This window comes from Varanus komodoensis, unplaced genomic scaffold (genome assembly GCF_004798865.1).
Source record: "Varanus komodoensis strain SLA01 unplaced genomic scaffold, ASM479886v1 scaffold22, whole genome shotgun sequence".
In the NCBI taxonomy this organism is placed as follows: Eukaryota; Metazoa; Chordata; class Lepidosauria; order Squamata; family Varanidae; genus Varanus; species Varanus komodoensis.
Window position 1 is genome coordinate 5,579,804 of NW_025335606.1, and position 12,358 is coordinate 5,592,161.

Genomic DNA, 12,358 nt, shown 5'->3' on the forward strand with positions numbered 1-12,358 from the left:
CCCAGCCAATATTCCTCTAGCTGCGTCTTATTTCCTGAATAAATCGCCATGTTCTCAGCCATCACATAGTAAATAAGATGGCATCTTGGAAAGCTTGAGTAACTTGTGAATCCTAATCCCAGATAACATGTACCTTGGAACACTTCTCTGTTGGGTTTTGCACTTCTCTGGATTTGGCAATGCAGTTCTCAGCTCAAAAATGTACCAACATGGGCATAAACTCCCTATTTTAAGATAAAGTATATTTAGAAATGCATGTTTTGAAAGAAAATTAAAGATATGGCTTTATATTTGGATGTAACATGAATGATTAAAATACAACCCCCAATTAATGGGAAAGTGATGCAGAGCAGGTTTATGAAGGAGCACATGAGAATTTGACCTACACCAGAAATAGACTGATTTGCCCATTCAAATGGGAGTTGGGACCTTTTTCCAATCTGGGGCAAGCTGCAGCCTGCTACACCAATTCTGAGTCTGTCATGACACACCGACCATTTTCAGATGCCTGAGAATGCCACTGGGCCAGGCCTCCCACTGGCTGAGGAGCCAGGAAGAGGTTGGACACAGGACTCTCATGTCCATCATCCACATCTGGCAGACCTGACCTTGATGGAAGCCCCCACTTCTTGACCGGATGCACCTTCCATTGGAACAGCAGTCGTGCGGTATCGGCCTTCCATTCCCTATGAGGGTCTTTTATTCCCCACCACCATCTCTCTCCCTACCCATCACCACCCTAAAGGCTACGTGGCCCATGCTCCCCGTATGCATAATTTGAAACTACCAGCCCTGTACTGTACCTCTGCACAGTTGTCCTAACAGTCCACCAGCCCAGCCATCAGCCAGAAGGCCTGGGTCAAACAGTCTCCAAATGGGTGTCAAATGGATGGGTGCCAAGACCACCACCCACGGCCACCACCTTGTCCACGGTGCCCAGAAATGAGACAGCCCAAGGTGGAAAAGGCCACACCTGGGTGGCCCCGCACTGGTTGACGATGTGTGTGGTGAGTGCGAAGGGATGCTGAGGTGGGCGCCAGCCTCGGCTCTTCATATCAACATATTGATGGCTTTAGTCTACTATGCTTGTTTAAAATAATTTTAATTAATGATCCACGTAGTTGCCTGAACCGTATTATTTTTGTATTTTACTTGTTTTTATTGCTTTTCATTGTTCACTACCCAAAGAGTCCTGTATAGGACTATTGGTGTAGTTTATCCATTTAAAAAATAAATAATAATAAATTAATAACAGGGAAGTGTACACACCGGAGGACAATTCTTGCAGCGCTACCTGCAGTCTTGCTCCTAGCAAATCAGATCACATGGTGAATCGCAGTGTGACAGGATAATGCTACCTACCCAGTCATACCTGGTCTTGAGAAGATGTCGCCAGGGTCAAGCAAAAGCAACGGTAAGTGGGCAGCAAATGAAGATGACAACAAAGGTCATCCAAGAGGTAAGCACCAGCAAGGAAAAGGAAAAAGCAAGCACCAAAGGAAATGAAAAAAGGAAGCTTTGAAAGAAAACACACACCTGGAAAATGCACCGTTATTGGAAATGTATGCGAAACGCTGTGAGCACTGCTGGTTCAGCTCCACTGGCCAGTGCTATATTTCAGGAGTGACAGGGTGAAGAACATCTCTTTGCTGCTCAGCAGGGCTTCCCATCCACCCCCAGAACGGGCACGACCCTGCTTAGCCTCAAGAGCAGAGGATTCTTCAGCCGTGTAGCGCCATCTGAACCGCCTGACAAACTGCTAACAGCTTAGACTTCTTTCCAAGAGTCCTGGCGTGTGTCACTGCTAAATTACTTAAGAGATTAATCTTAGGCACTTTCTTATCAGCATAATTATGTATCCCAATCACTTCAAGGAAGCCTCTCCCAGTCAATCAACCTAATGAACAATCTGTTCACCAAAATGCTGGAAGGGCTGACAGTTCATCATGTCCAAAGCAAACAGGGCTCATCATTCACAGCAGCACAGGAGAAACCTTCCCCGTTTCAAACAAAGAAATGGTTTCCCAGCCCAGGCCCAACAGTGTAACTTTCTTCTTCCAATAAGCCGCTCTGTACAGCATGATAGATCTCTGGTCTGTATCCTGCCCAATCACAGCACTCCCTCCCATAACACACTGGATTCACTTTGTCTAGCTCTTTTAGCTCACTCTCCCATTAAAACTATTATTATCCTCCTGATGCCAGTACAGCTGCAGAAAATTAGAGCTAATTGCCTAGGAAACTCCAGGACCAACTATGAGATGCCTTGATGTTCATGTTCCTGAAGGGTGATGGGAACCAAGGAAGTGGCTTTTGATGGCTTTCATGGGTCCAGTCCTCACTCTTCCTTTGCCCAGCCTCCGCAAGGCTGATTTATTTGCTTATTATATCTATAACCTTCCTTTTTCCTTTCAAGAAACCAAGGTGGCTTACATCATTCTCCTGCTTCTCTCAGTCTTATCCTCACAAGAACAACCTTGTGGGGTAGGTTAGAAGCGTAGAAACAGAGTGAATCAGAAGGGGTCTCCCTGATGGCCTGATGCATAGGTTAGTTTGGAGGTCTTGATCTGGAGAGATGCCAGGCATCTGATGTGCAGTTTTGATCATGTCTTGCATTATATACTGTATTTCTTGCATAAGTAATAAGTAACCATAGTCCTACAAGTCTGGAGGATATCAGCTTGGGGAAGGTTGGTATAAAAGGAGGAAAAGGGAAAGGCCCATGCATCAGTGGCAGAGCTTTGTATAAAGAAGGAGGCAGGTTTAATCTGCAATATTTCTAGGAAAACTCCTGCCTGAAGCCATGGTGAGGAGCTGCCGGTCAATGCAGCCAGTTCTGGGCTAGCTGGACCAGTGGCCTGGCACAGCATCTGGCTGCTTCTTAAGATTTTGGATGGGAGGGAAGGATTCTAACTGGCTGCCCCTTGTGGCTGCCACAATGAAAACAGTGGCACAGTCTCCATGTGTGGGCCAAATCCCGTCATGTGTCTTTGCTCCCATATTGGTTGGGAACTTTCATGCCTCTGGAGGGTAGGAGCTCGACTCCTTTTCCAACCCAAGTTTGTGAATGGGCAATTATTGATGCCCATTCAACCTTGCACCCTGGCACATAATTCATGGCATGTTTCCAGGCTTTGGCGAGCTGAAAGCAATCCCCCATAGACCTCCCCTCATGCTCTCAGAGACTTTTGGCAAATTGCGGCTGGCACAGATACTGTAAGGTTATAATAACAAGACACAAAGGATTTGTCAAAGGGGAAGCTGGATTAGATTAGCCGGAAGACCATTCTGGCCAGAACGCCAGATGGAGCCGAATGAGAGGAGATATAAAGCCCTGAGGATAAAGAGGAACAAGGAGAGCTCAGAGTCAGCGTATGGTCCAAAGGACTCATAGGTAAGAGAGATGAGATGGGATGCAGGCCAGAAGCTGCTAAGAACAAGGCAGGGCCTTGCTTACTGTCATCTCAAAAAATTAAAATTGGGCATCCAGATCATCCACTTTGATATTACAGATAGATTTTCCAAATTCATACAGCATGTTTGCAATTTTAAAAAAATTGGCACAATTTATTCTAGTTTTGCTATAAACAGGGCAAAGAAGGAATGTATGTCGGATGGCAGAAATTTCAAATCTGCCATCAGTGGTGCTCTTGGTCATCTCCCCTTTATTTTCTGGGATTGTATACACAGATTTCCCATAAACTTCAAAGTATGTTCACACAGTGGCCAACACAATCCCTCAGTGGGAAGCCAGCAAGCAGGGTGGGTGCAAGAGCAATCTCTCACCGATATTCCCCAGGAGGAAAACCATCAGATCTGGTAACCTTTAATAACCTTCTCCATATCACACGCCTGGGGCAAGATGCACGAGCAGAATCAAAGATCTGGTAGGCCTTCTAGATCTATGACAAGCTCACTGCAGATGAGACAGATCCCCCAAACAGATCTCCGCAGAGAAGATGCTCCAAAGAGACACCCCACTAACGTAGCCCTTTCCAACCTGTTGACCTCCAGACTGCAGGACTGCAGCTCCCCTTGGGATGCACGTCTGAAGGCATCAGGCTGGTACCTAAGGTTGCCCTAAGGCAGTATCACTGGTTGTAAGGTTCTCAGAAATGTCTGGATGTATCATTATAAGAGAAAATGTTGGATAAGGCAGCTAACTTGGTGTCCTCCAGATGTTTCCACCTATATCTCTCCAAACCCTACACCACTGACCATGATGGTTGGTGGTCCTGACAGCTGCACTCCAGCACCTCTGAAGGACATGATGTTGTGCAGATAAACCTTTCTTCCAGTCCAGCAAAACTTCTAATTACTCGTTAGTGGGGAGGCATGGAGGGAAGAGAGAAGCAGAAAGCATGGTGCACTAGGTTATGTGGGAAAGCGTCAAAATGCTTCTGTAGGAAACATTGTGGGAAAAGGAAGAGATCTTGTTTTCAAAGCTGAGTGGAGGGATGATCAATATAAATTGTGCCTCCCAGACCTTCCATTACATAAGAGGTTCCTCTGCTGAGATTGCTGACTGATGCACATTGCTTATGAGCCATGATTAAGGCCCCACTGTGAGAAGTCTCCCAAAGAGGGGCAAACTAGAACAACCATTTCCATATCTAGCAGGAAGGTTACACAAGAAGTGCTCCTTGGCACAGGTCATTTATGAAATTCAGTCTCTCACACAGATCAACGCTTTGTGAAGCTCTTTTTACAGCACTTGCTGTGTTTTTGTTCCATTCAAAAAATGCTGAGAGCCACCCAAAAGTGCAGGTACCACACAAACCAAAACACGTCCCAGAGGGGTCTGGCAGGGATACGACCAACGGATCTGTGGCACCTCGAAGAAGAACAGATTGCTTTTGCGCCGAGCTTTCATGGATTGCATCCCACTTTGTCAAATGCATTCACAAAACAGGCTTTGTTGTTCACACAAAGGCAACAGCTGCTTTGCAAAGGACCACCAGTTATAAGATGCTGCTGCTTCCACTTGGCCTGCCTTTACTGTCTGGGTTAAGTGGCTTTTATTGCAAGTCTGGATGTTGCAAATAGAAAAGTGTCATTTACAATGTTAAAGAAACAGACCGGAGATATAGAGCATCCATCCCACTTGCCCAGTCCCCCCTGTGGATCTTCTCCTGGGCGTGTGGCTCAGCTGCAAACCCCACCATCTGCAGGAGGCCCCTGTTATCTCCATCTTGAGACTGGAGATGACAAGCACCAAATGGCAGAACTTCGTAAGCTGCCTTGGATCGCTCGCCAGGGGAAGAAGGTCGGGATATAAATGCAACGTCAGCACCACTGTCCTCATCCTCTGTGGGTGGAGGACTCGGCCAACACCAGGAACAGTGAGTGCTCGTCCCCGTGGGACTTGGCGGCCTCCTGCACCAACTCTGTGAGGATGCTGCAAGCCATGCAAAGCCCCCAGAGAGTGGCTGGCACTGGGCAGAGCGGGGCCAGGTCTGTGGTTTCGCATGGCGCGCATCTATGCTGCAATCGCACTTCGACGCTTCTGTGCGGTTTGGGCCACTGCGTCTAAAAAGGAACATCGTAGAGCTGGGAAAAGTGCAAGAGGGGGAGACTAAAGTGATCAAGGGGTTGGAGCGACTCCCCTAAGAGGAAAGTTTGCAACCGCTGAGATTGCTTAGCTTGGGAAAATGGTGAGTGAGGGGAGACGTGAGAGAGGGGTACAGAATCAGGCACGGTGCGGACGAAGTGGAAGAAGAGACATATTTCTTGCTCTCCCAGTGGGGTCATCACAGGATGCTGACCGGGATGAGAGATTTGGGGCAGACGAGGAGGACTTCTACCACTCTACGATTTCTTCATGCAGTGCATAGTTAAACCATGGAATGCACCTACATGGAATGTGGTGGTGGCCACCAAGTTGGATGACTTTAAAGGGGGATTGGACAAATTCATGAAAGAAGAGTCTGCTCATGGCTACTAGCCTTGAAGGCTGTGTGCTGCCTCCAGGATCAGAGGCCGTGGGCCTACGCACACCAGTTCCTGGAGAACATGGGCAAGATACCATGCCTGTGGGATCCTGTGAGCAGCTGGTTGTGTGAACAGCCCAGTGGACCTTGGGTTTGATCCAGCAGGACCTCCTGTTTATGAGGAACCTGCACCTGCTCACAGACACATGGAAGTTTCCAAGTAGGGTCTGCAGGCCCTTCCCAACTGTGTCCTCCTCCAGTAAGCCAAATGGGACGGCACCCAGCTTCCAAACATGGAGATTGGACAAGTATTGGCTGGTCAACTCCTCCTCCTTGGAACCCATCAGTAACTGTCATGCTCCATGCTCAGCGCACTGGTCTTTCTAGTCCAGTGTTGTCAGTGCTGATGGGCAACAGGAACCGTCCGGGGACTCAGGTGGGATTACTCCTCAGCTCTACCTGGAGATACCAGGTTTGAGTCACCTGCAAGGCATGGGCTCTTCCCCGAGATAAGCCCCTCCCTCCACCCCACCTTTTCATGCATTCCACTCCTCTTTCAAAGCCATCCAACCCAGCTGCTGTCACTGCATGCCAGTCTCCCAGTTTAGAAAGAAATCTTAAGAAATAAAACTAAGAGCTGAAAAGTCAGGAAGCCTGGCAGGTGCCAAGGGAGGGGTCTGCAGGCATACTGCTTCCACTGCTATCATGCTGAAGACCCCAGCCCTAACATCAGAAGCAGGCCACTGCCAATTGGAGGAGATAACTTGCACTATGGTCCAAGGGTCTGACTTGGTGTAATGTCATCTTCAGATGAGTGTTGGAGGTGTAAAATTCTCCCATTCCTTTCTGTTTTGAGCAAGTGCAGGTTTAAGAATGGAATGGGTAAGCATTTTTTTCAGTTCAAGTTTTGAGTAGAAAGAACCTAAATATGCACATTTTCTAGGCAATGGGCAGAAATGACGAGGCTGAAAATATCTGAATACAAGACAAACCAAAACAATGGGGGGCTGCTGTCCATCCCAGCTGTGACCTCACCAGCTTAAGATCCAAAAGTGGACTGAGTCAGGGTGAGGTGTAGCTTCAGCTTTTAAAGCAGGCTGAAATTTGTATCTGTTTATTTTTGTTTACTTTAGGCAGAAACATTATGGTAAAATATGGTTGCAATTTGCATACATGCAGCTGAAATTTGCACAGATTGCAGATGTATTTTATGCATATCTTGTGTCTGCAGTTATTTTTATGAAAATCTTCCTACCTTTTAAAAATATGCGAACTGCATATGGTCTTAAAAGTAGAAGATCATGAGCTGTTTGACTCATGTTCAGAGTGAGTTGGTATTGGCACCAGGGGGCTGGGACAGAGTCTGAGACAGGGGCAGAGATGGGCAAAGCTGTTGGATTTTGACCCCCATAGGGGTCTATCCTCTCACCCTTCTATCATTTGAGCTGCCAAATCTTTTTTCTGACAGGCTCTTTCTCATTAATAGCTGAATGTTAGTGGTCTCCATGAACCTACTGGATTTGGCTAAGGGGGAATGTAGGAATGTAATTTCAGTTTGTTTTAAAAATATGTATGCAGGAGAAAGCAAAAACGATCTATCTGTCCATCCACACAGTTTTAAGGCCCCCGTCATCCACGCTTCCATATATCACTCATCGGCCATTTGGGTTACCTCCACTTTTTTGACTTCTTCAACATCGACTCCCATAACAGAGAATTTCTCCACAGAAGCATCTGCAAATTCATCTTTTCCTTCCGGGAGGTCCAGCCACAGCCGACCCGTCTGCAAGTTCTGAGGACCTGAGATGATGACGAAAACTCGACTGTCTGTGCTGGAATCGAACTCACTGCCTGTGGTGATTATTATGTGGTAAGGAATTACTGAAAGCAAAGAAGACAGCCAACAATTTAGGTGTTGTAAGCCGCTTAGGAAGGCCTCGGCAATTATAGGCAGCCTATAAAGACATGTATAAATAAATAAATAAATAAATAAATAAGTAAATAACGAGTGAGTGAATCTTGGAAGGAGGAAAATGGGAGAGAAGGACATGCTTGTAGGGTGAGTGAGAAATCCATCTTATTTAATTTATTTATTGGACTTTTATTCCACCCCATTAGCTGTAAGGCTGCCTGGGACTGGCTCCCTGGACTCCAACTCGCTTTCTTGCAGCTATGGCTCCGAATTCTGGTGAGCATGCCGAATGCTCATGCAGGCACCTGTCAGGAAGCGAGCTTGCAAGAAGAATTATTTTATTTCAGCCGAGACCAGTAAGCCCATCTGAGTGCAACACAAGGGCATCCCCCTTCCTTACATGTGACTTGAGGGCTTTGTTTGTGTGGCACACACCACAGAAGAAAGTTGTTGGTTGCACAACCAAAGTTCTGTGACTTCTGTTCAGAGACTTCCTCTCCGCTCAGCTCACTTTCTAAGCAAGAACTGAGCATGAGAAGAAGCTGGGTGACTAGAACAGGGCCAGATACCAGGGATGATTGTCACAGCTCTACATGCTTGCGTACAGGTAGCTCCTGGCTGATTCCTGCATTTCCAGTTGAAGGTGAGAAGTGCTGTGAAAACGCTTTCCCAAGACCATGGAAGGCCACTGCCAATCACAGCTAGAAAATACCAGGCCAGACAGATGGCAACTGACTCCAGCTAAAAGCAAATGTACAAGGCAGAAAAGATGAGCATTCAAGAGGACTGATACCTTAATAATAGCACAAGTCCTTTTTTAATCTATTAGGAGTCACCGCTCACTCGACAGTACAGTTATGGAAACACAGGGCAATGCCATCCATCAGCCTTGGGAAGGCTGAGATGAGGGAAGCTGAGCAGATCTGAGTGATGGAAGACGTTACCAATTCTATTTCAGAGGGGATGGTCAGACAAAGTGTTGTATGGGTTTTGTTAAATCCGTTCCATCTGCGCATCGAACTTTCATTCGATAGTCTGCTGATGGATAGAATCGGATTTTTATAAGGGACATGCATGAATGTTGCATTAACGGCACATGCTTTGCACTTAGGAGGGCCTGGGTTTCATTGTTGGAAATCTCCAAAGAAAAGCTCTCAGCTAAGAGAAGCTGAAAAACAGATCCAAGCCAAAGCTAAGCAGGTGGACGGACAACTAAAGCCAGAACTTGGAAACCGCAGGCATGGCCAAACTGGCGGAAAGGGAGGAAAGCGATGCTGCTTCCCCGCCTCTCCCACACATACTTCGCGCCTCTTTCCCCTCTGAAGTGGCCACGGGGCAAGAGGTTTAGGGAGATGAAGGGTTGTCCACCATGAGAGGTTGCGTGCCCACCTGTTAGCAAAACTGAAATAAAACATGGATCCGCTTTATCAGCAGGAAGTTAGACTGGATGAAATTATTCCCAATTCTGTGATTCTGTGATGGGGGGAACTCTCTTGTACTAGTAAGGGGAAAAAATTAAGTTTCAAAGTCTCCAGAGTTAGAAACAATGCTTTAGGGTGCAATCCTATGCATGTTTAGACAGAAAAAAGTCCTAGAATTCCCAGCATTCCCTAGCCAGAAAGGCTGGCCAGAGAATGCTGGTTGCTGTGGGACTGTGTGTGTGTGTGTGTGTGTGCACATCAAAATATGCACAAATATTCATTATTCCATTAATTTACTGTGTCATTATGTCCTTTGTGTTCTGATTACTGAAATCTTGTTTATCCTAATCTGGACAGAGTCTGAAGCAGTCTCAGTGAAAATCAGACCTCGGATCCAGAATCCAACATTCAGATGTGCATGGATTTACATGGTTTTCTTACACGGTCCTTCCGGAAGCGATCCATCCAAGCTGCCAGTCTTGGTATTCTTCACATTGGCATCAACACTTTTCTGGTCAGGATCGTAGGTCTAATGGGGGAGCACAGAAACACACAGCATGCTAATGAGCCCTGGCCTTTGCCATTCCCCTGGAGATGTTCTTCCACATCCCAATAAGCACCAGTATGAGAATTACCCACATGAGTTACCCTAAGCTGGTTCTTTTGCAAGATCAATATGGCTGCCTTCACCCAGCCAACCTTTAAGAAAAAGACAAAGTCCATGTTGGGTATAATTGGGAAGGGAATTGAAAATAAATCTGCCCTTATAGAAATTTATGATGCAATTGTACTTAGCATGCTGTGTGTGGATCACCACACCAAGACAGTATTGTAAGATTGGGAAAATTGGAGAAAAGATCAACTGAAATGATCAAGGGTTGGAGGGATGGTTTCCGATGATAGCATGACTTGGCTTAGGAAAAAAGTGATAGAGGGGCTTAAAATTGGGCCTGGTGTGGAGAAAGAGGAGAGGGAGACTTTTTCCCCTCTCCTTTCGTAATACTGGAACCCAAAGGGGTCGTCCCATGCAGCTGACTGGTGGGCGATCCAGGAGAGACGAAAGGACCTACTTCTTCATGCAACATGTTGTTCAAGTATGGAATACACCCAGTGCTTTTTTTGTAAGAAAAATGGTGCTGGAACTCATGAAATCATTTACCTTTCACATGCTGTCAATCCCTGTACACACACCCACACACGTCAGTTGTGTAACGAAACATAACGGTCGCTGCCCGCAGTAAGCACTCAGCGCGCGACCACACGACCAATCACAAGCCAAGTGGCACCATCATAACCAGTGCGAACGAAGTGCGCACGCATCGGATTCGACACGCAAGCAGCCCACATGCACCGTTTTAATGATTTTGACGCCGACCTGCTATGCTCGATGGGGCGATTCAAATCCACGTGGACCAAACATCAAATTTTCAAAAGTTACTTTTAAAACTTGGAAAATCTGTTGAAAAAAGGTGTCGGAACTTTGTTCCGGTGCATTCTATGACAAAAAAAAGCACTGAATACACTATCACTAGATGCCATGATGGCTACCAATCTGGGTGATTTCAAAAGAGGAATTAATACATTCATAGAGTAGAAAGCCATTAATGGCTGCTAATTCTGACAGCTATTTGCTCTCTCCAGTAGCAGAGGAAGTCTGCAAAGACACATGCTCACCTGGGCTTTTTCTGGCTTGTAATGAAGTGCATGTATTTGCATTTGCTCTTCCTCTTACAGTTCCTTGTCCTATTTTGTATTTTTATTGTGTTTGGAATTGTTTTCCATGTTTGATTTGAACTGCAATTTGTTCCATTACTGCAGCTGAAATTGCTTTTACTCATGGATTTAAATGTGATTTTAATCTTTATGTGTGGACTGCTTAGAGGTATTACATAAAGTGACATGCAAGTTATTATTAATAAAGCAATACATAAATAGGCAAGACTTTTTTCATTCTATAGTCTCACATGTACTTTGACAAGCAAATCAATCAGAAGCAGAATTATAATTTTGTGGACTGGCAGGATGTCCTGGTTTCAAATTCTTACTCACTGTACAATCTTCAGCGCTCTCTCTCTCTCTCTCTCTCTCTCTCTCTCTCTCTCTCTCTCTCTCTCTCTCAGCTGAACCAAACTCCCAGGGCTGTCAAGAGGAAACAAGAGGACACCCACAAATACACTGCCCTGAAGTCCTTTGAAGGAACCAGATGCAGTATGGGAAATGTCATGATTAGGACCTCTAGTCCTTCAGCCTCTTCCTTTTGAAACCAGCCTGCTGCTCAGCTAAAGAAATCTTAGACGATTAAGCATGTGGATTTTAGGGCTCAAGCCATGAGGCTCTCCAGAACCCTCCAAACAACCTGTGCAGTAGTAGGTGGAAAATATCCTCCTTTCACCGGCAAAAGAGTCGGAGGGCCCCCATGGCACGGCACTTCAGAACAGAAGGGAAGGAGGCAACGGTGCTGTGAGGATACATTGCATCTGGGTGGAGACAGCCTCTTCACATCCCTACTCTTGGAACACCTGCGGGTTCTTCCTCCAGGTTGCTATACTCCCTTGAAGTTGTTTCTGGGCTGACCACAGAAGCTGGGAGCTGATTCCCTGAGACAAGTTCGGAGCTAGAAGTTTCCTTTGGTTTCAGACCATTTGCACACAAGCCTTAGCTAGAACCATCAGAGAAGAGGCATTCCGTCTTTGGGAATAAAATGAGAGAAAGCCTCATAAGATGAAGCTTCTAATGTGCAGTTTTGATATGTCTCGCATTATATACTGTATTTCTTACATAAGTAATAAGAGGTAACCTTTTAGTTACCAATTAAGCTCTTTTAGTTTAATAAAAGAGCTTAACTGATTAGACTAACCAGGTAATAGATTAAACATTGCATTTTGTGGAAAAAAATTAACACTGGAAAATATTTGTATGTGTGCTTTGCAAGGAAGGATAAACCAAATATAGATGCTTTTAAGTGTGGATTGGACAGTACTTTTTTCTTGGAGATGGCAGGGTGGAGTGGGAAAAATGATTCAGGCAGAAAGCAAATGTGTAACTCAAAAACTTGCATATTGTATTTTGAACACTGGGGACTCCCACCAACACAG

General features: G+C 45.8%; 1 protein-coding gene across 10 annotated transcripts in view; it reads right to left on the minus strand.

Moving 5' to 3' along the window:
- The window catches only part of LOXHD1 (lipoxygenase homology PLAT domains 1), a 191,111-nt gene that overhangs the window by 48,486 nt on the left and 130,267 nt on the right, over positions 1 to 12,358 (minus strand). For all 10 annotated transcript variants that reach the window (XM_044431528.1, XM_044431523.1, XM_044431530.1 and 7 more), the window contains 2 exons: positions 9,705 to 9,792; positions 7,603 to 7,811 (listed from right to left, as the gene is read on the minus strand). In XM_044431528.1, coding sequence (XP_044287463.1) covers positions 7,603 to 7,811; positions 9,705 to 9,792 — 297 coding nt within the window. The remainder of the gene's footprint in view (positions 1 to 7,602; positions 7,812 to 9,704; positions 9,793 to 12,358) is intronic.